The 24,924-nt window shown below is 32.4% G+C and overlaps 3 protein-coding genes and 2 long non-coding RNA genes across 8 annotated transcripts; 4 read left to right on the forward strand and 1 right to left on the reverse strand.

The window, feature by feature from the left end:
- Positions 1-526: 526 nt before the first annotated feature.
- On the forward strand, positions 527-4,835 carry LOC107429561 (ABC transporter G family member 21). Its single transcript, XM_016040273.4, has 5 exons — positions 527-1,024; positions 1,272-2,070; positions 3,234-3,422; positions 3,586-3,764; positions 3,904-4,835. Exons 1-5 carry the CDS (start codon positions 797-799, stop codon positions 4,552-4,554), a joined length of 2,046 nt encoding a protein of 681 aa, XP_015895759.1. The 5' UTR covers positions 527-796; the 3' UTR covers positions 4,555-4,835.
- Positions 4,836-5,324: 489 nt separating this feature from the next.
- Positions 5,325-6,305, forward strand: LOC107429564 (uncharacterized). Its single transcript, XR_001582446.3, has 2 exons — positions 5,325-5,973; positions 6,084-6,305. It is a non-coding gene; the product is annotated as an uncharacterized LOC107429564 (long non-coding RNA).
- A 1,516-nt stretch (positions 6,306-7,821) lies between these two features.
- Positions 7,822-9,024, forward strand: LOC125418706 (uncharacterized). Its single transcript, XR_007237711.2, has 2 exons — positions 7,822-8,590; positions 8,807-9,024. It is a non-coding gene; the product is annotated as an uncharacterized LOC125418706 (long non-coding RNA).
- Positions 9,025-9,495: 471 nt separating this feature from the next.
- LOC107429577 (probable isoprenylcysteine alpha-carbonyl methylesterase ICMEL1) lies at positions 9,496-15,212 on the reverse strand. 2 transcript variants are annotated; one of them, XM_016040286.4, is made up of 11 exons: positions 14,632-15,211; positions 13,857-13,933; positions 13,619-13,688; positions 13,443-13,523; positions 12,839-12,913; positions 12,212-12,313; positions 11,496-11,636; positions 10,856-10,921; positions 10,601-10,744; positions 10,034-10,124; positions 9,496-9,769 (listed from the first exon to the last, which is right to left on the reverse strand). In XM_016040286.4, the coding sequence occupies exons 1-11, from the start codon at positions 15,030-15,032 to the stop codon at positions 9,608-9,610; spliced, it is 1,410 nt and encodes a 469-aa protein (XP_015895772.2). In that variant the 5' UTR covers positions 15,033-15,211; the 3' UTR covers positions 9,496-9,607. The 2 variants fall into 2 exon arrangements, with proteins under 2 accessions (XP_015895772.2, XP_048318903.2); XM_048462946.2 differs by lacking the exon at positions 12,839-12,913 and having other exon boundaries at positions 14,632-15,212.
- A 1,286-nt stretch (positions 15,213-16,498) lies between these two features.
- Positions 16,499-19,889, forward strand: LOC107429558 (DNA-directed RNA polymerase II subunit 4). 3 transcript variants are annotated; one of them, XM_016040269.4, is made up of 7 exons: positions 16,499-16,652; positions 17,051-17,139; positions 17,708-17,816; positions 18,367-18,444; positions 18,886-18,919; positions 19,002-19,070; positions 19,660-19,889. In XM_016040269.4, exons 2-7 carry the CDS (start codon positions 17,091-17,093, stop codon positions 19,735-19,737), a joined length of 417 nt encoding a protein of 138 aa, XP_015895755.2. In that variant the 5' UTR covers positions 16,499-16,652; positions 17,051-17,090; the 3' UTR covers positions 19,738-19,889. The 3 variants fall into 3 exon arrangements, with proteins under 3 accessions (XP_015895755.2, XP_015895757.2, XP_015895756.2); XM_016040271.4 differs by having other exon boundaries at positions 16,580-16,652; positions 17,061-17,139; XM_016040270.4 differs by lacking the exon at positions 16,499-16,652 and adding an exon at positions 16,711-16,860.
- The last annotated feature ends 5,035 nt before the right edge of the window (positions 19,890-24,924 follow it).

Raw genomic sequence — 24,924 nt, forward strand, 5'->3', positions numbered from 1 at the left:
AAATTAAGAAGCTAGAAGATGTTTGTCCAAAAAAAAACAAAAGTATGGAATATGAAAACGCATTGAATAGTAGTTAATTAGAAAAAGAAATGCAAGAAATCTTTGTCAAACTGTCTTTATAGATTTTTTTATTATTTTTTTTAATTATTATTTATTTTTTTAAAATATACTCAATGGAAAGAAGAGAGAACAGAATGTATAGTCCCTTCGTAGAAGTGGGACGACGACTAAGGCAAAGTATTATAGTATCTGACATCTCTTTATTATAAATAGTAAGAAGATGGGATTGGTATAAAAAGCAACTAGCAAATCCCCAAAAGACACGTAGAAGAAAGTAGGAAAAGACCAATTTGTAATAGTCGAATACATTAATACATCACCTCTGGATCCCAATAAATGAAACTTTTTGGTGTGGCTCGGTTCGATTTGGTTAAGTTTAATTGGATTAACTACATTGAAATTTTACATCATATATATAGTTAAAATCATAATATTTTGAAATTAAATTAATTAGCTAAATTTCTTTTGTCTGTCATGAATCCCACTGAGTCTTTTTCTCGTGCCATCTCTAACCCCCCCTGGCCATTCACTTTATAAATCTCATCACATGACTTGTTCTTGCATGTGATCATCATCCTCTCCCTTCTCCTCTTTCTCTTCATCTTCTCCTCTTTTCTTCATCATCTTCATCTTCAACTTCAATTATTCCTTTTTTATTTTCCATTTTTTATTTTTTATTTTTTATTGCTGTTTCTGAAACTTGTGTGTTTTGATATTACGTTTTTTAAGAACTAAAATGATGCCTCCAGAACAGGAAAGTGGCATCACAACCCCTCCACCAAGCATTTTACTATCAAACATCAACAGGTCAGAGAACGGTTCGGTTCATGCCGAGCCATCTTGCTCTGTGAATAGTATTAATAATGTCAACTCCTGTTTGGGAGATGAGAAAGCTGACCACCTACAACCATCCCCGCCTAGATTTTCTCTTTTCCGGGAATCTTTACACCCTGTAACACTCAAGGTATGCTACATATATATATATATATACACAGACATAGGACACAGTAATTTATATACATATACATGATAAAGTAATTTGCTAGGCGATGTCAAGTAGCCTACTATGTAATCCATATGAAAAATTATAATTACGGCAACTTCAACAAGCTCATAATTGCTTGAAAATGAAAAAAAATGTATATGTTTTCCTGAAAAATGTAGTATGTTTACATATTATAAATATATTGGCTTTCGAATTAATATTGCAGTTTGAAGATGTTACATATTCAATAAAGTTGAACACCAACAAAGGAAGCTGTTTCACTTCACAAGAGCCAAAAGCAACTAAAGCAGTACTTAATGGAGTGAGTGGAATCGTCCGACCGGGCGAGTTACTGGCAATGTTGGGTCCGTCCGGCAGCGGCAAGACGACCCTTCTGACGGCGTTGGCCGGCCGGTTGCGGGGCAAAATCTCCGGCACCATATCGTACAATGGCCAACCATTCGCGAGCTGCATGAAGAGGAAAACCGGGTTTGTCTCTCAAGACGACGTGTTGTACCCACACTTGACTGTCCTCGAGACATTGAAATTCGCTGCTTTGTTAAGGCTCCCGAAGAATCTCACCAAAGAAGAGAAAATCGAGCAGGCCGAGATGATCGTAGTGGAGCTTGGCCTCACTCGCTGCCGGAACACCATCATCGGAGGTCCTCTGCTTCGTGGTGTGTCTGGTGGTGAACGCAAACGGGTCAGTATTGGTCAGGAAATGCTCGTAAACCCGAGTTTGCTGCTTCTCGACGAACCCACTTCCGGTCTCGACTCCACGACGGCTCAGCGTATCATCGCCACTCTTCGAACACTGGCCCGCGGCCGCCGGACGGTGATCACCACCATCCACCAGCCTTCCAGCAGGTTGTATAGGATGTTTGATAAGGTGTTGGTTTTGTGTGAAGGATACCCGATTTACAGCGGGCATGCGGGTCGGGTCATGGAGTATTTCGGATCCATTGGGTTTGTTCCCGGTTTCAATTTTATGAACCCTGCCGACTTTTTGCTTGATCTAGCTAATGGTAAGGGGAAGAAAAAAATTATCCCTAATCTCCTTATTATTATTATTATTTTTTCATAATCTTAGAATTAAGTTAACTTTTTTTGGCCAAACCATTTTAATCATTTGGTACATGTACAATAATAATAATAATTTTAAAAAAGTTTGCCATGCATTTTGGGGACTTAAAATTTTGAAACATGTCAACCTCACAATAGACATGCAACTACCTTGCAACTTGGAAGAAAAAACTTTTGGCAGTTAATGATCCAATTTTGGTAGGAGTTCATTTTCAAGATAAGTAATAGTGGTGTGCACAAAAGACAACTAAATTTCAGTGGCCGACCATCTTCTTCAATTTTTTTTTTTTTTTTTTCTTCAGTAGGGTCTGAAAATGAAGGAAATATCTATGTAGGGAGGAAAACTAGATTCACATAAGCTATGTGCCAATAATGACCCTCTAAAGTTGAACCTCTTTTTTTTTTTTTTTTTTTTTTCTTCCTTCCTACTTCATTCTAATTTAATATTCTTTTGCATTTATATAATTTTTAGTGCATTGACAATAACTTCATTAATTAGTGATTGGACACTCACATCGATAGCTAAAACTACTGTATGCATCCCTGCATTTTCAGTTCTATGCCAGTTTGTCTCCAGCTGAACTTTGATGGGATGGGCTACTTACTTTCAGTAGGTCGGATCAAAATTCCAAGTTTATTGGATATAGATCTCCAAACCAGTTATTCCAAACTTAAGACAGTAGATGGACTAGTTCATAGATGAAATTTTGGGTAACTGAGCAGTGGTCAAAAAGACAAATAATTTGGTCAATTGGGTTTAGAAAAGTGATTGTGTTTTTTTCCTTTAAAGATTTCATCATCTTCTTTTCTTTTTTTTTTTTTTAATCTTGCTGGTGATTGTGCTTTCTGTTTTTAATAATTGTAATATGACTAAGCACGTTTTTAAATTATTCAACTTAACTTTGTTAGTCTTGCTTACAACTTTTTTTTTGTTTATACGTATTAATTATCCATGTTTATCTTAAAGAAAAGAAAAAGAAATAGGCAAAAAATTTAGGTGCTTTAACTTTTGAAAAAGAGGCAAGCTTTTAGAGACTATAGTACAATTTTTTCTTTTGGGTCTGTTTTCTTTTTGATTAACTTAATTGGTTTTGGGTTTATGCAGGTATAGCACCTGATATGACACAAGAAGATCAATTAGAGTTTCATGGAAGATTAGACCATCATGAGGATCAAAATGCAATAAAGCAATCCTTAATTTCATCATACAAAAAGAACATATATCCTTCTCTGAAGACAGAGATTAATGAAAACTATAAAAACCCTGTTCTTTCCACATCAAAACCAGCAAGAGGTAATTAAAGCAAAACATTAAAAAATTAAATAATAAAATTTTCTTCCCTATTCTTAAGTGCATTTTGTCGCATTGTCACTATGCAATAGATGGTACATATTTTTGTTTGTATGTTCAACTTGGCACAACCTTATGCTAAAATTTTTGCACATATTTTTCGTAGGTAGTGAGAAGGAATGGATGACTGGCTGGTGGGAACAGTTCAAGGTGTTGCTGACAAGGGGTTTAAAAGAAAGGAAACATGAATCTTACTCTGGTCTAAAGATTTTCCAAGTCCTGTCTGTTTCAATTCTTTCTGGTCTTCTATGGTGGCAATCTGATACTTCACACATACAAGATCAGGTACTATTTTCTTTAAAAGCACTCATTCTCAATCATACATGTACAAAACAGAAAAAACAAGAAAAAAAAAAAAAAAACTTTGATGAAGAATTGGGTTTTATTCACAAATTCAATATAATATTGCTTTTTTCTATAACAGGTGGGACTTCTATTTTTCTTCTCCATCTTCTGGGGTTTCTTCCCCCTATTCAGTGCTATATTTGCCTTTCCTCAAGAAAGACCAATGCTGATTAAAGAGCGTTCCTCGGGCATGTACCGCCTTTCATCCTACTACTTTGCTAGAATGGCTGGTGATTTGCCAATGGAGCTTGTGCTACCAACTGTTTTTGTGACAGTTACATATTGGATGGGTGGTCTTAAGCCTTCACTACTTACATTTCTATTCACCCTCTCAATTGTCCTCTTTAATGTGTTAGTCTCCCAAGGACTAGGACTAGCTCTCGGTGCCATTCTAATGGATGTCAAGCAGGCTACCACTCTAAGTTCAGTGACAATGTTGGTGTTCTTACTAGCTGGTGGATACTACATTCAGAACATCCCGAATTTCATCGCTTGGTTGAAGTACGTATCGTTTAGTCACTACTGCTACAAGCTTCTTGTTGGCGTTCAATATTCAGCGAATGAGGTTTATGAATGTGGAGTTGGATTGCATTGCAAGGCGATGGACTTTCCTGCTATTAAATTTTTAGGACTTGACAATCTGTGGTGGGATGTAGCTGCTTTGGCTGTCATGCTGGTTGGATATAGAGTTTTGGCTTATGTTGCTTTGAGGATGGGACAGCCTCACTGATAACATTTTTTTACCTTGACCATTCAAAAAAAAAAAAAAAAAGGGGGGGAAAGAATTTAGAGACTGAAATATTCTGCAAACTGAAGCAAATGGAATTGATGAAAATGTTCTTCCAACGTGATGATGATCGAATAATCTCCTCATTTTACTCGAAAAGTGTGAACCGTTTTCTGATCACGCTGACTTGGTTAGATCTAAATTGGGTCAATCTGTGGCTGCAATGCAAATTGTGTTATTAGTTAACAATTAGAAATATATCATGCTATTGATTTTTTATGCAAGGATTCATTCTGAGTTTGTTTTAGTATTCAATTTTCAGTTCCATCAACAAACATAGATACAAAAGCAGGGAAAAAATGTTTTAAAAAAAGAAATAAGGAAAAGTTTAATCATTTTTAAGGAATCAAATTGGATAAATTAAGGTTTTCAAATCTACAAATGACTTTGTTAAGTGGAAGTTCAATCTTGCTCGGTTTAGGTTGACGCTAAAAAGAGATGTCATATGAAAAGAAAACCAAAATTCTTATCACAAAAGGTCCTCAAATAAGGCTGCTTGTATATAGAAATCCAAATCCAAATATCCTCAACATCACACCCTAGCAGAGTAACTTTCTAGTTATAAAATGAATCAGCCGTACGGATATTAGAAATTAACCATTTATTTTTCTAATTTTTTCATACTTATGCTTTAAGTAACATGCTAGCCTTATAACACAAGTGTGTGACACTGATATAACTTCCTTTCAGTTCAAAAAGTTGAAGCTTAAGAATGCAAATCTATAACTTTTTGTGGATTTATAAAGAAAACAGGGGAAATTAATGGGTATTTACACAAAAAAAGGGGGAAAAAAACAAAAAAGTTAAGTACCACTCTGAGTTCCACATGATCAAGTTGAATGACAAGTAGATGAAGTTCTGATCATAACTTTATGCCTTTGGAAATATCTACCATGCCTAAGAATAGGCATCCAAAAAATCATACCTGTTAGAAATTGCCACCAATGAAGCATCTGATACAAACAGCATCTATCAATAGACCTCCACCAGTTCAAGTTTATTCCATTCCCCATCAACATTTTTATCCCATCTATATTCACCTATTTTGTACAATAGTAAGAAATTCCTATTCCAACCAAAGTTAAAACACTTTGAGCTCCAACTATAAAAATGAGTGTTTTGTGTTGGAACTACTACTTGAGGCCAGCAAGTTAGACAACTTTTTGTGTTTCAAAGAAAGAAAAAAAAAAAGCAGAATATTTAAGAGAGTTAACAATGGCATCAACCAAGGCTGAAAAACCTGTTGGCACTCAATCTTCTGCTGCAGTCAAGAAAGAGCCTGCCAAAGCTCCTGCTAAAACTACGGCCTCCAAACCGGCTGCTAAGACCACTGAGGTCAAGCCTCGGGAGACTAAGAAGAGGGTATATTATATTACATTCAAGAATATTTTTAGTTCATAGTATGTTCTATTTTTTAGTTCCATTCTTTTTTTTTTTAATTTTAATTATGTGTTTCTGTTGGATTGGTATAGATAACCGGAAGCAAGCCAGCAGCCAAGAATTAAGTAGAATGTAGAAGAGGAAGAAATGCATTGGTGATGCATTTTTGGAGCCCATGAAGATGTAGAATCATTGTGGGGTTCTCCTTAGTAGTGTTCACCAATGTTTGTAATATTTTATTGTGTTATTTAGTTAAACCCACTTCTGTCTTTTTAGGCTTGGCCTAATTAAATAAAAGAAACATATTTTAGCTATATATTTGAGTTCATAGAATTTGCCTTGCATTACATTATATGGAACAGTAATTAACTAATGATTATACCAAGTAAAGCTATCAAGCAACTAAGAAAAGGACTGTAAAAACCAAGCAAGGATGGGCAAAATCCATCCCTCTAAAGTTTGATGCTGAGTTTGAATCATATAGGTTCTTAACTTTTGACAATCTTTCTTTCAATTCCATGTGTGTACTAGTACTTTCATAATTATCATAAACCACCACTGAGAGCATTTTGCTCTTCCTTTCTGCATAAGTGGAGACCCTTTGAACAGTTTGGAAACTTGAAACTAATAGATCTCAAGAAGGAAACTCTGGAACTTCACTCATATATACAAATTAGGTATCATAAAACTCCCAAGCATGGAGATGGACCAGGCCAACTGATTTCAACCCTCAATGAGCATTTTGAAAAAACCATATTAGAGAATGATATTGTTTTTATATCTTCCTTCAGGAAAATAAATAAATAAATAGATAAATAAAGAGTAAAAATAAATCAGGATGAGCTGCTGGCGGAGCAATAGTACATCCTGCCAAGCGCAACAAATGGTGTTTAGTGTTTGATGAAATGTTTTGCTTTGCTTTGCTTTTTTCCCAAAAATGAAAAAGACAATAACCAAAAAAGAAAGGAATTTTGCCCACTCGTTTCTAATTAACCAACATTGGAAGAAAGAATCAAAAAGTATTTATATTGGTTGGTTGGAGGCTTCGACAAACAGAAAAACAAGCCGGAAATTATTCTAAATGATAATAATAATAATAATAATAATAATAATAATAATAATAATAATAATAATAATAAGGTTTTCTATTAAGGTTTAACTTTTTTGGACGATTTATCGCCACCATAAGACAGAAAACGAGACACATGTATTTGTAGGATAGAGGAAATTTTGGGAAGTTAAATTTGAGAATCTCTAATATTTTTCATTTTAATATATGTAAAGGGCTATATTTAATTTAGAATTTGAAAGATTTTAAAAATATTTAAAAGTATTTCATTTAAATTTTAAAAGAGTCTATATAAGTATAATGGTACTCAATTTAGATTTTAATAAATTTTATAAAATTCTATTAAAATTTTCAGTGTATTTAATTAGGACTTTATACAATTCTTTTAAAATCTATAGGTATTTAAAAAGTTCTTGATTTTAAAAATAATGGATTTTAAAAGTAAAATTATGAAGAACAATATCAATATAAAATCCAATCTTAACCTCAAAAATTTTATTGGATTTTTATAAATTTTTTATGGAGTTTATGGAATTATATAATAATCCATCAAATCCTTTATAACTCTTTTAAATCCATTAAACTCTAAATCGAATACACCCCCTTTAATAATTTCATTATCTCATACATTCGTATGGTTAAAACTCAAATTTATTAGTCCATATCCTTCTTGCAACACACACACACACACACACACACACACACACACACACACACACACACACACACACACACACACACACACACACACACACAGTATTTCAAATTTATGAGCTCTAATGTATAGGTGTGAATGACTTATCAACTAAATTAACTTTACTTGACGCATAATTTTATAGTTTATGTAGCTTATAAAAGTGGTTTCTTTAGGATTAAGATAACACGTTATTATTTGCAAGATCTAAGTTATGAATTCAATCCATAATTAAATATTAGAAATACAAATTTCAATAAAGAGTGGTCTAATAAATATGGTATCCAATATGAATCATACATGAGTCATGATAGCATCATATTATATTCTCTTTAACAAATATTCTACACATATCCACACTCAAATATGCTAAGATTTGGTTAAAAATATACAAGTCCGGTAAAGATGTTGTAAGCAAATTAAGCATCTGATGCTATCTAGAACACCGAACTCTCCAACTGGTGTCCATAGGCAGTTATTCCCATTATCCTCAAATACCACCATTCCCTTACTCTTGTAACTTTGTGATATATTCCAATTCCTCTCTCTCAGCACTCACCGTCTGATGCTATAAAAATGACAATGCTTGTTGTAATTGAGGCAACCAGCCGCTTTCATAAGCCTTTAACTTTCTCCTCTTGTCTTCATTTGTGAAAGAGGCTTTCTTTTGTCTGAAAACTATGGCTTCCTTGAAGGCTGAAAAGCCAGTTGGCACTCAGCTGTTTGGGCAGCCCAAGAAGGAGCCTGCCAAGGCTGAATCTACAGCCAAAACTCCGGCATCCAAGCCGGCCTCCAAGAAGCAAGCCGCCCAAAAACCCCAGGAACCTAAGAAGAAGGTATGACATAGAAAAAGAAAAACAGTATATATATATATATATATATATATATAGATGCATACATGCAACATCAAAATTCTGTGTTCATGGACGCATAAAATCCTGAAATGAACTTGGGATCTTATCTTGATGATATTATAATTATTGTTATTTGAACTGTCTCTTAAAAATCGGATTTGTGTTCCTATATATAATAAAATTATGAATGGCGTGCAGGGAAAAGGTGGCAAAGCAGCAGCAAAGCACTAACCAAAATACTAGCATGATGCAACAAATATGAACTAGGAAACTACATGAATATCTCTAATTCCGTAGCTGTCTTTCTAATTAATTATTAATATGTTTGCAAACTTTTCTTGTTGATCAATGTGATGAGGGAGACTTTGGACTCTGTATTTCATCATAATGAAATAAAATTTTAAGTGTTTTGGCAATAGGCTATAACGTGTTACAAATGATTAAACCAGTATATAGTATATATATGTTGGTATTTGAACCAAGTAAACTAAACCAAATCTATTAAACTTCATGGTTTGAGATCTAACACCAGCCACAACTATATTTAATTTGCATACAACCTCCTGTGCAAATTTTAGTTGAATCCATGCATTTCTTTGGCCAATCACAAAGTTGAAAAGAGCCTATAGAGTGAGGAAGGATGGGCTGCATTCAACAACTTTTAACTATTTTATCCAGTTCAATTTTTTTTTTTACTTTTTTTTTTTAATTTTTTTTAAGTTTCAATCTTTTAAATAGTTATAAGCAAAGAGAACAATATCAACAGGATAATTCTTTTCATTGTTATTATTATTTCTTTTGTCTATGAAGAAAGAGGTCAGGGGGGGAAAAAAAAAGTCAAAAGTTGAAGTTGACCTCCAAAAAAAAAAAAAAGTAAAAAGTTGAAGTTGACCTCAAAAATGAGAGAGACTAAAATTATCTGTGAGATATGTACAAAAAAGTAGATTGAATTAATATCATATAATAGTTTTTCTTACAAAAAATGGTTAGAACTTAGAACTAGAAAGGGCTGACATTGTGAGCCAACTTCAAGAGGAATTCAGGAACAAGACGTCTTCTTGGAGGAGCCGTAGCATCTTTAGCAATGGCATCTGGGTCATTGGCGTGAACAATTGCTATTAAATCTTCAAACATCTGATCTGAACCACCTCTCATTGGATCCTGAATCACCATTTTCCACCCAAAACCTAGATTATTCAAGAGAAAAAAGAAACTCCGGACAAAAACTTGAGGAACAAGAAAAAAGTTTAAGAATGTAAAACCACTACAGTGATGCATTGCTAAAAAACAAATGAGTTATGCAATTGATAAAAGATGAGATAGAAGCAAACCAACTGTGGTAACAGTAGGAAGACTTAATTGATTGGACCATTCTGTGATAGACACAGAAATTTTTAAAAGGAAGCATCTTATGTGCCATTTTACCTGAAGAAACAAATCTGTATGAGTCTTCCCTTCATACAAAATTGCTTCAGCTTTAACTCCAGCCCTTTTAAGTGTTTCTGCAAAATTCTTGCTGTGCAAGGGAATACGAGAGAAAACCTAAGAAAACTGGTACACAGCTTACCAAATATATTTATACAAATGTCCAGCTAGTTACCAAGCTGATGCAACATAGATAAAAGAAAATTTAACATGAAATTGAGGATTGGATGTTCGAAACTAGACAATAACAGTGCTACTACAAAACATAGTCTGAATCAGCAACCAATGAACCTTTCAGTTACAACATAAATCTCCTCCCTATGTCAATTCACCTCCAGCAGCAGTGCAACATTGGTGTGGGCACAGGTCTGAAGGTTGAGAACAGAATTTACATCCTAGAATTACTTTGAACATGAGACAGAATTGCAATCAAAAAGTCCTATACAAAATATATCATCAATAATCTTTGTGCCACCTTCTAATAATTTAGGTACCACTAGATTGCAAAAGCATGTTTCATTTATAGTGTAATATCATCTTGCCATTCAGTCCAGAGGAGATTCATACCTTGCATCTGATGGTATTGAATAGTCTCCAGTACCATGAAATAAAATAATAGGAGGCAGGCGAGAAACTGCAGTTCTAATGTTAGGGTCACGTGCCAATATTTCAGGAGAAAATCGTTGAAGGGATTGTTCCCCTTCCATTATGCTGCAGGAAGTTTGGGAGACAGCGAGCTTAAAGGCACCAACTAACAAACTTTTAGAGCACTATAATAATGTGTATACGATGTGCTCTCCAAGAGATGTAGAAAGTATATACCTTAGAAAGATGGAACGGTACAGACCTCGATTATGGAAGTGATCTACCAAATCAAGCAAATTATACCTGTTTTTTGTGCATGATACAATAAAAAGCATAACATAAATACAAGATTAAAGTACCTATGCAGGATTCATATCTTAGAAAACAGGGAACAAAGTATTATTTCTTGTATTATTTACTGCAGAACTTCTAGATTATATGTAGTTTTTTACAAGATACATAAAATCAGACACATTAATATTTTATCCAACAATCTATTAATTAGATTTGCCTAGCAGAAGAATTTCAAATTTCTTATAGGATTCCAGTTGAGATGAAGCTAAACTTCAGCAAAATAATTTCAACAAAGTTTATCCACCCTCTGTTATCAAGTTAGATTATGCAAATCTATAATGAAGAAGGCTAGTCAAAGAATTTAGTCAAGAATCTGGTCAACTATACCATGAAAACAATGCAGTATGCACTAATCATTAATATATTTACATTCAAGATCTTTCATCACCTCAAACTATTTGCTTAATCAACACAATTTCAGAATCAGTTCAGTTTAGATGTCTTGTATGAAATTATCTTGTAAGGTTCATTTTCATAGGGAAGTTTTCCACAAGGTTCATATAAAGCAATAACAAACATTTACCCTCCAGACAACCCAAAGTATGCCTTTATCTGGGAAATACTCCAAGAAATTCTCTCCCCTTCCCCAGCCTCCTTGATCGCCTGTTCTAGCAGTGTGCACGCAGCAATATGAGCACCGGCTGACTGTCCCATTAGATAAATCCTAAACCAACAAAGCATCAAAAGGCCACATTTAGTAATGCCCAGCATAAATTAAAAAATAAAATAAAATAAAAAAAGAAGAGAGAGAGAGAGAGAGAGAGTAAATGTGCAAGATGTTAAAATAAGAATGGTTGTGTAAATTAATTGTTATAGTAGAACTGGAACTAGTATGTTCTGTTTTACATTTAATAGCAATAGAGTCGATTTACACTCTCCTCTTTCCCTTCTTCCTGTATCATGTAACATAGTATGAAAGCCTTAAAGCCCTAGCCCTAAAGCAACATAGTATGAAAGCCTTAAAGCCCTAGCCCTAAAGCTGCAGCCAGATTTTCAAAGAAAGATCATACTTGCTGTGCAACCTTTACAAAAGCTATACCTAAATATCAATCTGTGCCACTTGGGGCCTGAAGGGAAGTACTGAAATAAGGATTCATTGGGGCATATTTATCATTAAGGTTTGTTGAGTACTAGCATGCAAATCTTGTGATTCTTACCTTTAATAAAAACAGAGTATATTTTCTCTCTTCCCTTTCTCTTCTTTCTTTTATTATCTAACACAAGAAGATTTAATATTACCTATTAGGATCACCTCCGTATTCAGCAATATGATTGCATACAAATGAGATACCTTGAGAAGCATCGTTTACCATGTCACTGATAGTTCCCTGAGGGAAATTCCTGCACGAAAATGTCAACTAAAAATTTAGCACTAAAGATGATAGTTGTCATGCATTTTAAGCTCAGAATCATACTAAAGTGACCAATCCATGGAACAATAGAGAATAACAAGCTTGCTTTCTTTCAAGGATGTAATACATATGATGCTCACATCACATAAAATAATCCCTAAATAAGGAAGCCAAAACATCAGTTTTATTGACAATTTTATCCTTAATATTTCCAGTCTTAAGTTCCTGTTTGGAGAAGCTTTTGTAGGAAGAATTTCTGTATAAATGTGGTTTTTTTCAGATATTACACAAATTTAATTAATCTATTGGTAATCTAAAATATCACTTACAGGGAAATGTTTTACACTAGTGAGAAATATATAATGTTAGAACTCTTCGGATTCTGTAGAGGTCATATTACAAAACTTAATCCCTATATTGTTAATCAGAGACCTTCATCCATGAATCCTTCCAGACTTTTCATTCAGCCAAATGGCATCTAGTTTGTAGTAAATCAATGTCCAGATTATGTCACCTGTAATCGATACATGCGACTATGATGTCTCTTTCGGATAACTGTTGTCCTAAAAGAGAACCCCATGCTTTATAGCTGCATTGAAGAGAGAGAGAGAGAGAGAGAGAGAGAGAGAGAGGGGGGGGAGGGAAGAACGAGATGTTAATAACAGATAAGCTAGAATCAGATTTAAGAAAATATTGCATATGAAAAGAACCATAAAGGCAACCCAATTAACAGGACAAAGAATTAGGTGTAACTTGAACAAAAGAGAAGAGGGCTGAACCAAAAAACTCAAACTCAAGTACTTTTCATTAAGAGTGATTTTAATCTTTTACCTACTTCTAGCTCTACCTTTCCTTTACCAGTACTTTTTTTTGCTTGTCCTATCCACATGTATAAAGGAAAAAAGAAAATTCCCCTCCCACCCAGTTTGTGAAAATATTAGCGTTTTGATCAAACAAACATCCCTTTCCACTGCATAAGATTTGCAGCCGGGACCTCTTATATGGAAGGTGGTGGATTCACCATTAGATTGTCCTCCAAGGAACAATATAAAGCTATTAATTGCTAGACTTTTCATAGATTTCTAAAATACAGCTAACAACAAGCATGCTTCACTAACCCAATAATCCAGGCTCCACCAGTTACAAATGCAATGACTGGTTTTTGTCCTTCGCTATCTTTGGGTAGGTATAGATCCAGCCTGCAGAAAGTTTTAAGATATTAATGCTACAGAAATTACATAAACTTCTAGCAACCAAAATGCACACGGAAAGGAATTAAGACCACCATTTCTACCTATTTCTTGGATGATCACCATAAACTATACCTCTACGAACCTGACTGGAAAAGAAATAGTAATATCCAACTGCAAAAGAAAAGTAGACTAGTTATGCACTAGGGAACATTTTTTGAACGCCACTTATATGACCACTACAAGGTCTACCAAGTTTAATACAGGACAAAAGCTTGTGTATGTGTACACATGAATAAGTATGAACAAAGCTTAAAAACAGGTTACGCATTTATTACAGACCTTGGAGGAAACCTGGCATAAGAAAAAATGCATAACAACCAAGGGCAAGAAATCTTGTTATCCATCTGTAGCCTACCCTGAATAGAAAAAAATAAGATAAGAAAGCATAGAACGGTAAAGGGTTTGCGAAACATCTCGATGAAACACCACAAGATATGTATGAATTCCAAATTTCACATAAACATAAAAATACATAAAATAGAGTTGTAAGTATTTATTTTTCTCCTTTCTCCTTCAACCAAGCTTCTAATGTCCTGAATAGCAAATGGCAATGCAAAATATTTTTTAGTCGATAAATGATTTGAGCATAATCAATGTTGTTATTCGTACAAAGATTTCATCTCATATTCAAAGATACTATATATGTAACTTAGAAGTTAATAGGTTGAATAACAGAATCATTTTTTTCACCCTTTTCTATCAAAGCTCTTCAGAATTGGTCAAATGGCATTGAGCAAGTTTATTCTGACACTGATTATCTTATGAAGATCCAAATCCAATCCAACACATTTTCCAAAAATCATAAACAGCAAGTACTAATTCAGTTTAATCAACTTAGCAAATAATAATTAGGTTAAATGTCACACAAAAAAAATAAAATAAATTAAATTAAAAAATAAAAGCTGATCTAAACGCCAAAATGGGTATTAAAAAAAAAAAAAATCATAACCAACAACAGAAAGGGAAATTCTCAAAATAACAAAACAAAAGGAAAAAAATAATAATAAATAAGACCCAAAAAACGGAAACTAATAATAAAGAAAAAGTCAAATACCCAAGATATCTCAAAAGCTTCAAACTTAAGCGGGTGAGAACGAACGCTTCTTCAGCGGCTGTCTCATCTCGTCCTAAAGATTCCCGGCGGCCGCCAACCCTGGTGCTGGAGAGGGTGGGAAGAGAATTGTCACTGTTGATCCGCCGGCGTCGCTGCTGGTAGTTATTGTTAGAGGCAGTTGTGGTAGTGGAAATGCTAGTATAACTAGAAGCTCTAGGGAGAAGAGGTTTCATGGATGCGTTCTTGTCATCATCGAAAGACGGAGATACGTATAGCCCAGTTGATGGGTCATCCTCTATTTTCAGTAGAACAGCTGCCATTGAAGGAGGAGAACCGGAGACCGAAGAAGTGGGTGAATCAAAATAGCGGTTCGTTACGGGAAGAAGCTGTTGGGACGGCATTTTTGCAGTTCGAAGATTGAAGAAACTGGGGAATTTTTGCAAGAAAAATTAAACCAAAAAACAAAAAAAATTCTTGTCTTCTGGGTATGAGAGAATTTGCAGAAAGTTTCGCAATTTGCAAAGATTTTTGACGCGGTTTGTTTGGCGCAACAAGAAACTTTGTTGTCAGAGAGAGAAGAAGTCGAAAAGGTGTTTTCAATGGGCCATTTGATTGGGTGAAGGACCAGTTGGATTTGACCACGTGTAAATTGATTGTTGGTTAAGAATTTGAAACTACTAGTTTATTCTAAATTTGCTGCTGGCTTTGTTTGTTTCTGCTGTTTTTAAATTTTATTATTCTAATCTTTACACTTTTGCTTTCGGCTTCTCTTGCTTTAACACCTAACGTACACTATAAGGGGCTGTTTGGTTTGAATCTCTGTGGGTTTTTTTTTTTTTTAAAGCAAATTTTTTAAATTATTTATGACGGCCATTAGAAACTAAACATACATACATATATATATATATATATATGAAAAAAATTATATTCAATTCTATAATTCTATTATAAGGTGATAATATTATCTATTACAAATATATATATATATATATATTTATATATTCAGTATAATTAATTATTTTTTTAAAAAAAGTGTTATTTATTAAAATGATAGATCATTATAAATTAAAATGATTTAACTATGAAAGTCTGTATTCCTAAGTTTAGCAAAATGGTAACATCATTAAAAATGCACCTTTACGTTTAAGGTTGAAGTTTTGATCAGAGTGAAAATCTTCCCAAATTGTAATTTAAAAAATAAAAAAAATAAAAATAAAAAAAACTATGAAAGGGAAAAAGAAATGAAAGAGAGAGGTTATGGCTTCTTTAGTTGAAATGACATAGTTTTAATATTTTGGTACACGTATTTCAAAAAAGAAAAAAAACAATTGGTACAAGTAAAACAAGAAGACATTTTAAGGAATGTTTGATCCAAATTTTTTTATTAAAAAAATATATAATAATAATAATAATAGAAAGGAGAAATATATAGGGATGTAGCTTAAGCTAGAGTTTGATTTGATCTTAACCTTTTCAAACTTTATTTTAAAAAAAAAAAAAAAGTGTTGAGTTTTGAACCAAAAATAAAGTGTGTTGATCAATTTTAAATAATAAATCAAAGTTATAAATAATTTGAATTTACTATTTATATATATATATATATATATATTTATATAAAAACTATATTATAAATTTAATCAAATTAGATATTTATAATCATAAATAATATTTTTATATTTAAAATTTATAAATCTTTTAAAAATAAATTCATTTAATAATAAAATTAAAAGAATAACTAAAATTTATTAATTATTAAGGTTAAAATTATTATTTTAAAAAATTTTAAATTTTTAAATCGTAACGAGTGAATTTTCTAAACTGAAACTTTTCATAAATTACTTGAAAATTTTATAAGTTTAAGTGGAATTTTAAGTGCATCTAAAATTAATAAAGGAGTTTGAAAATGCTAATACATATCGTCATTGACAACCCCTTAAAATACAGAGATTTAAAAACCCTTGGTGGTGACTTTCAAGTCAACAAAATTTCAGAGCCAAAGAACCAACCGACAATTCTCTCCGGTGCTTCAATCTTCATCCTACTTTTTCTTTTTTTGCCTTTTGAATTTGCAGCAATTTTATTTTCAATTACTAAAATAAATTTCGACGAAATCAAAGAAACAAAATCCCATTCCCACCTCTCTTAATTCCAGTGCTCACAGTTCGTCGACTTTTTAAAAAAAAAAAAAAAAAATGAAATTGCAATCCGTAGAAGGATTTCCCCGATTCCGTGAACTCTCTCTCTCTATATATATATATATGTGTGTGTGTGTGTGTGTGTGTGTGTGTCTTGTTTAATTTTTCGCAGTGCGTTGGAAATTAAAAAGTGGGTTCTTTAGGGTTTTAGGAGATTCTTCAAATTAAAGGGTTAATCGTAGACTAAGGTATTTTTTGTTTTGTTTTTGTTTTTTTTTGGTTAGGGTTTTACAGAAAGCGTGTGTCCTGTTTTTGATTACGAACATGTCTGGGGAAGAGGAAGAAAACGCTGCAGAGCTGAAAATAGGAGACGGTAAGTATCAAAAATCAATCAACTCTTTCTTGTACTTGTGGGTTAGGACAATGCATTGTTTAGCAAAATTTTTCAATTCAAACGAGTTATGAATATCCACGTTAAAAGGGTTCATGGGTATTCAAGTTTCTTTGATTTTGTTGAATTGGAGGGATGTGATGTGGAATGTTACTTTATTTTTTGTCCATATATGAGGATTTCTTATCCTCTTCAATATTGGTATTGTTTATAGAATTATCCACATTTGGAATATCTCAATGTACAAATGATAATGAATAAGCATTATATGTACCCATCAGCCCCTACCCACCAAAAGATAAAAGGAAATATAAGAGCTGTGTGGGGAACTACAATGAATCTTGAGCTATTTGGCACAAAACATATAATATTGGTAGTATGTTATGTGCTATATGTTTTATCTTCTTCTTAATGTTATCTAAAAGATATAGAACCTGGAATTTTATTTATTTATTTATTTATTTTGTTGGACCATGTACAATATAATCTTCATGAGGTGCTATTTAGCTTTACAATTTGATGGATTCTTTGTTTTGGTTTTTCACCCCAGAGTTTCTGAAGGCCAAGTGTTTAATGAATTGTGAAGTTTCCCTGATTCTTGAACACAAATATGAGCAGCTTCGACAGACGTCTGAGGATCCTATGAATCAAGTTTCTCAGTGAGTATTCGCATCCTCCTCTCTGTTTTATGTATGGCGTATTTATGAGGATGAGGTTGTTTTTCGACTGATTATTTGTTTAAGCTAATCTTATAACCCATTTACCATATTTCTAACTGTGGTATATTTATTTGTTATACAATTAATCTCAAAAACCTTTGGAATTAGGCCTCATGTAATTTGTTCATTGAATTCCCTGTTTGTGAATTCATATTTCTGTGTATTCTACTCCTAATAGCCGTAGCGTTGCTATGATTCTTTCCCCACTTATTTCCTCGATTGGATTTCTGAATCTTATCCTCAAGAATCTCTCCTGAAAAGGTCAAAACTCTTGAAAGGAAAAACTCTTTTATAACTAGTTTGTTTTCTCTATAAAGAGAAACATGACTCACTGTGATTTGTTCAAACATATGCATAGAGAATTTCTTGTGATACTTCTTACTATCAGATAGTGCCCATAAACCTCCACTAGTTAATTTGATTGTAGTTTATGTAAATAATTATATGCCTTATAATACAAATACTGATAAGTTTCTACTTTCCTTTTCAGAGTCTTTGAGAAGTCGCTCCAGTATGTGAAGCGTTTTAGCCGCTATAAAAATCCTGATGCTGTTAGACAAGTGCGAGAGTATCCTTCAAATTTATGAAAATGGAGCTGTATTTCCTATTTGTTCACGTCATTATATTTTAACTAGTCATGCATATGCACAGATTTCCAGTTTTTATTACAAACTGCTTCCATCCTATGTAAGGATTTCTAAAGAAGATGCATTTTGTAAGCCACGTTGCCAATTTGAGCCATATTCCTTTTATTTTTTCCCCTTTAAAACAGTTTCCCTGGTTTATGTATCTAAGTTTTAACTTGTTTGGGGCTTGTTGGTGGAGATTTTCAAGTTATACTCATAGATATGGATGTTTTTACCTCTGTGAACAGCTTAATTAAAGTAGCCTCACAAGTATTTTTTGTGCAAAATGGTGTTTGTATTAGTTTTTCATGACACAAACCCTTCAGTTTTCTTCCCCTATCTTGTCCATCTTGCACCATGATGTTACCTTAACTGTAATTCAGAATCTTGAGTAGGTATCAATTGGCCGAGTTTGAGGTAATGTTCTCACCGTTCTGTAATTTTTTCCAAAAATGTTTATTCCAACATCTAATGTTATATTTTTCGCCTCATTGTGCAGCTTTGTGTTCTTGGCAATCTTTGCCCTGAAACTGTGGAGGAAGCTATTGCTATGGTACCATCTATAAAGGTATTTTATACGACTCCTTGCAACAGTTTGTCTTCCGCCCTCACTCAATTATACTGTAATTATGACTCTATAGTAAACGTGTATTATATATATATATAAACTAACTTTTATCTCAAAAAACATTGCCATAGTAAACAAAAAGAAAATATATAGAAAATATTCTTAACTTTATAAACAAAATCGTTGCCCATTTAGCATAGAAGGTTCACATCATGAGCAGTTCGATTATTGCTGTAACATGTTTCTGGGAAACTAATTTTCTGTACAAGTTTGTCCTTTGCTCCTTTGAGTTATGCAAGTGGGAGAAGAAATATGTGTACAAACTAAAATGAAGAAAGTAAAATACCGTGACTTTATTTGCCCAGCAGTTTCTGAGTATAAACAATTACGTCATGTTCTTCATGAGTCTGTTACGCGTTCTGTAAATTTTCTTGGTGGAATTACTTGAAATCCTTCTCTCCCTCTACATAAAATAGAAACAATCTTTTCCTTTTTCCTTTTCTTGCCCCTCAAAATAGTTTGGAATTTGCTGTGTACCTAAGTCATTGTCTGTTATATCTATTAAATGGAGTCTTTGTTTTTCATCCAGACCAAGGGACGAGCTCATGATGATGAGGCAATAGAGAAAATGTTGAATGACCTCTCATTGATCAAGAGATTCGAATAGCTGCCTCTGTGAAGAAAAGAATTTGTGCCTTAATAGTGTTTTGTTATAAATGATATTAATCAATTTACATTAATAATGTATTTTACTCGAACTCTTGCTTTGTTATGAATGTAGTATGATTTGAAAAAGGACTTTGATGGTCATTCTTTTTCTGTATGGTGTGACAAATTATTTATCTGAATAATCTTAAAAAAAAAATAAAAATAGGCTTATGAAAATTATTTTAATTAACTAATTATAATTTTACTTTTTAAAGAAGTTTTTTTTTTGTTTTTGGGCTAAGAAAGCAATTTGTTCTTCAAACTAGGGCTAACCCGACTGGCCTGAGCAACCCAATAATTGGTGAAACTGATGTCATTTGGGCGGACTGCGGATTAGTTTTTGTTTTTTTTTAAAGCTGAGTTCATTGGATTGGGAATCGGGTTATATATTAAAATATCTGGTATAATCCGATTCGACTCATATATTGGTGCTAATTTGTAGCATGTAATGAATTTGTGTGTGTGTACACGGTAACTATTTTATTATTATTATTTTTTTTAATGTATTTCTAACTTGGTAACCATCCAACATGAAATGCATGTAGGGAATGCACAATGGCCGTTTGGGTCGTTTATATGTTTTCCTTTGTTGTAGACTTTTCGGGCCCATGATCCAACATGTGGTTGGTTGGTTGTTTTTTTTATTTTTATTTTTCCATTGAACTTTGTTTCAAAGTCTAATTTTACAATTTACAAGTTTCAATCTGACAAATTATCCCCCCCAAAAAAAAGAAAAAAAAAAGAAAAAATTAGAGCTGGGAAGCTCTACTCCTTAAAGAGAAGGAAGCTCTACATTTTTTTTTTCTTTTTTTGGTAATAAGAAGGCAGCTCTACTTGGTAAGTAAAGTAAGTTGCCAGAGATGATTCGCTTACATTGTAAAGGTAGAAGTGTTCAAATGTCTATGTATATCATATTGTAAAATCAACTTGGGACCAATATTTTAATTTTATGTAACATTGTATAATTTGTCAATTATATATAATTTTAAATATGTGTTTAGCATATGCTTGAAAGTTTGGCAAATATTAATTTTAGACAAATCCCAGTAGTTAGCAGCCCCTTTGACGAACTTCACTTCAAAATGATAGGAAAAAATGGTGATGATGATGATGATGGTGGTGGTGGTTGTAACGAGGATGATGATGATGATGATGATCATCCACTGTGGTTGCATGTGCAACTAGCTTGGCAAATGGTCAAACAAACAAGTCCTTTGCAAAAAGCATATAATGTAAATTAAATTAGAGACCAACTTGCTAAAAGGGCCGTGGGAAGAGAACGAAAATTGGGTGTATTTTTTGGTCTTCTTTTCCAGGTAAAGTACTAAAAAGAAGTGGGAGGGAGGGAGAGCAAAGTAGCAAACTGTGAAATGGGGTCCTCAATATTTACAAAAGAATGAACATTAAATTTTATGCTTCAAAAACGAGACCAATTATTGGTTAAAAATGATGGGTTTTAAAAAGTGTTCACTTTTCTGAGGATAAGTACACATATATATCCCAATAATGCCACACGCATTTAGAGCACTAGTACAAATTCACATATTTATTACTACTGTTTATCTTAGTCCTACCAATTAGACCAGAGAAGTCTCTACTTGAAATTACTTGGTTTCTGTGATTATTCCATATGGGTATTCTAAATAGACAATGAATTTGGTAAATTTCCCAAAATGAAGAAAAAGGTCCACTAGTCTAGTACTATTCCATTGAGTTCAAATGTCAGAAATTTGGGTCTCAAATCTGTTTGTATAGGCCCTATAATTGTGTATCTGTGTACACAGACGTTATACAACTTGATTATATGATTAGCAATTTTTCAGGATTAACGCATACATTATAGCATATGTGTCGAATGGAGAAAGCAAATTTTTGACAAAGACCTCTCTGTTCGACATAAACTTGAAGTAATCTAAAATTCATCATATTTAATTTTCACTTTAAATTGAAGAGTTTGTTTCCCCACGTAACGCATGGTTTTTTTTTTTTTTTTGTATTGAATTATATTATATGAATTCTTATAGATCACTGATAAGCTTTTGCTTCTACTTTTAGACTAAATAATAATAAAGACGATTAAAGATGAGACACAAGACGGTCAACAAAAGTGGTGTTGACTGATTGAATCGATTGGTTTTTTTACAAATAATAATTTTGTTTGGTAGATGAAAAAATGTTGATGTGCACTCTTTGCAATATGATAGATGGTCATGGTTGTGTATATATGCATCATAACAAAAGGCTTTTTCCCAATTAAGGATGATTTTGAATTGCTAATTTATTGTTAACTTTTTTTTTTTTTTCTTTTTCTTTATCCACTTATCTTTAAGTTGGATTTTTAGTAAAATGCAACTTATATCATGAGGGGAACGTAGTCCATTAAAGCAAGAAGCATGATCACTTGCGTTTGTCATTAGGAACAGGGACTTTTACCAAAATCATACTCTTTTTATTTTTATTTTTTTGGTGATAAGTCTTAAGACTGCTTCTGAAAAAATAAATCTAATGTGCTAAAGTGACATAAAGGGAATGAAATATTGTCAGGAAATTAGTCCCAAGTAACGATCAAATGTTGATAAATATTTGTATAGCCTCTTCTCCTCATATGCACGGGCCAGGCCATGAGGAGAAAATGTTGGGTTTAAATCACAAGCAAGCTAGTTTTAAAGATATTAGGATTTCATTTTCTCTTTTCCATTTGCTTTTTGAAAAAGATAAATGAAAAATTACAAAAAACCACCCCCTATAAAAAAAAAAAAAAAAAAAAGAAGGGGAAAGTTATCATCTAACATTTAAATAAGTAACTTATATAGACAATATCGGTTTGATTTGAATTTTTCTGAATACAAGTGATAAAGAAAAAATTCAATAAATAATTTATTGGTCCAAATTGTTTTTTCACTTATTTTTTATCAGTTTGGTTTATATATATACATAAAATAAAGATCAATTAAAGTCCTTAACGCATATTTAATCACTTTTTTAAATTTTAAATTATAATATTTGATGTGATCTAATAGTTATCAAATGTGAATCTTATGTTATTAAAATAAATTGAATTTTATTTTAGTCCGACTGTATATATATATATATATATATATATATATATATATATATAAATGAAAAACTCAATATATACAGGAATTATTTATTATTATAATCTTTTTACATCTGAAAAAAAAAAATTTGTCATTGAATTGTATATGTAAACGACGGATAAATTATACTTTAGGGTTGACAATGACATTACTTCATCATCAATATAAATTAATTAATTAATTAAAAAAAAGAAAAGAAAGGCAATCTCCTTTCCATATAATAAAATTTGGGTACAAATTTGATAGACATCGTTCACAAGTAAGACAGGACAACTGGCCATTATTATCTAGATTTTTATTTCATATTGCTAGAGCTTCTCCTTTTTGTTTTGCCCTTTGGCAAACTCAACTCCGACCCCATCCCTTAATCATATATAAGGGCCACCGTCCAGGTTCACCTAATAGACTTCAACACAAATATAATACAAAGATACAGAAATTTTATTATCAACCAAATATTTTTCACAACATATGGAAATGAGACTAAATATATATATAGATTCTCTGAAAAGGAGGATATTTGACCTTCCATTATAAATTGATAGTAAACCTCCTGTTAAATATTTCCCAAGAGAAAAAAGTGGATGAATTTGGGAGAATAGTTTAAGCAAAAACAAGGATAAAATTTAAATATAAATTAATTAATTAAAATCTTAGCAATTATATTTGTTTCATCTAGATACTATTCTAATGGATGCTTGGTTGTAAATCATTAAGTTTGATTAAAGTTTTGGATTTCCTTGGTTGTACTAAGATCTTCTTTAATTTCTACATAGATTAGCTTAATTAGCTCTAGCTAGAGAGGTTCTATATATTATTAACCAATCTACTCAAAACAAATGGCGTTGCCAAATTGCATTAGCTATGTTAGTTAATCTTCAAGATATTCCATTTGCTTAATCAGCTTTTTAGTGGGATTTTCCTACCACCCCCAGATTCTTAATTAATTATAAATACATGAATATGTATATGCCTCTTATCTCAAATTAGTAAATTGATATAAAACAATGATGTTGGTATAGAAGCCACTAAGGAATTCCTGCCTAACTTGTATCCAATAGTAAGCCCCTGTGTATGAAATATATTGTATAATAATGCTTATATATATATATATATATATATACACACACACACACACACACACATATATCCAAATCCAAAGCTTGTTTTCTGTTCGATGATGAACCGTACACGGAACGAATCATAAATGCATGCAGATATACAGAGCAAATAAATACGTTTTCATTTGTTAGTTTATGATTGAGTTTGAGAGAGAGTCAAAAACTCAAAATGCAGTACCAAAATTAAAAATAAAAAAAGAGGAAAAAGAAAAAGTAGGGCTTGCCCATTTCGTTAAAAGGCTCTCAATTATTTTTCCATATCGTCTATCATTGCTAGTACTACTACAATAAAATTAAAGGATAGACGTCTTTCAGTCATTTTTATCCACCTAAATGTAAAAGGACCTAACTATTATAGAGTTTGATATCATTTTAATTATTTGACTGCATATCATCATTTTATTATTATTATTTTTCTTCTAGATTTATGGTAATAATGGGTCCAAAATCAACTTCTAAAATCCAAACGTATTTGATTTAAATATATACAAATTTAATTCATAATACTAGGTAGTGTTAGAATAATTATATTCTAGATTCTAGATGGATAATACACATTCCAGTTGACCTATTAATTCTAATTGTTTCGAAGCAATTCATTAGGTTCGAGACATGCCCACTACTTTTAAAATAAAAATTATTGTAACTTGATCAAAAAATCAAATTAGGCTCCTGAATCAAGAACCCTTATCATTACCCTGTGTATTTATAGAACAATTAATATTGTCCTTCCATTTCGGTCAAGATGGACTGCTATAATTATTTCTTTGTCAAAATTTTTTTTTTTTTTGTCTTTTTATTTATTCCGATTTGGGACCTGTATAATTTAGCCATCTTGGAGTAAAAGAAAAAGCACATAATATTCGGTTGATAATGAGAAGGCCATCTCCTCATTAGAATTATGGATTATACTAGGTATAAACTGGC

Source organism: Ziziphus jujuba, chromosome 12, assembly GCF_031755915.1.
Source record: "Ziziphus jujuba cultivar Dongzao chromosome 12, ASM3175591v1".
NCBI classification, from domain to species: Eukaryota; Viridiplantae; Streptophyta; class Magnoliopsida; order Rosales; family Rhamnaceae; genus Ziziphus; species Ziziphus jujuba.

Excerpts from the sequence above, each read along its gene's own strand:
- LOC107429561 (XM_016040273.4), top strand. The coding sequence starts at position 797 with ATGATGCCTCCAGAACAGGAAAGTGGCATCACAACCCCTCCACCAAGC. Across the intron at positions 1,025-1,271 it reads TACACCCTGTAACACTCAAG|TTTGAAGATGTTACATATTC; the intron begins GTATGCTACATA and ends TTAATATTGCAG. Across the intron at positions 2,071-3,233 it reads TTTGCTTGATCTAGCTAATG|GTATAGCACCTGATATGACA; the intron begins GTAAGGGGAAGA and ends GGGTTTATGCAG.
- LOC107429577 (XM_016040286.4), bottom strand. The coding sequence starts at position 15,032 with ATGCCGTCCCAACAGCTTCTTCCCGTAACGAACCGCTATTTTGATTCA. Across the intron at positions 10,922-11,495 it reads TACTTTGGGTTGTCTGGAGG|GTATAATTTGCTTGATTTGG; the intron begins GTAAATGTTTGT and ends CACAAAAAACAG. Across the intron at positions 10,745-10,855 it reads TACCGTTCCATCTTTCTAAG|CATAATGGAAGGGGAACAAT; the intron begins GTATATACTTTC and ends AACTTCCTGCAG.
- LOC107429558 (XM_016040269.4), top strand. The coding sequence starts at position 17,091 with ATGTCTGGGGAAGAGGAAGAAAACGCTGCAGAGCTGAAAATAGGAGAC. Across the intron at positions 17,140-17,707 it reads AGAGCTGAAAATAGGAGACG|AGTTTCTGAAGGCCAAGTGT; the intron begins GTAAGTATCAAA and ends TTTTCACCCCAG. Across the intron at positions 18,445-18,885 it reads GCTGTTAGACAAGTGCGAGA|AATCTTGAGTAGGTATCAAT; the intron begins GTATCCTTCAAA and ends ACTGTAATTCAG.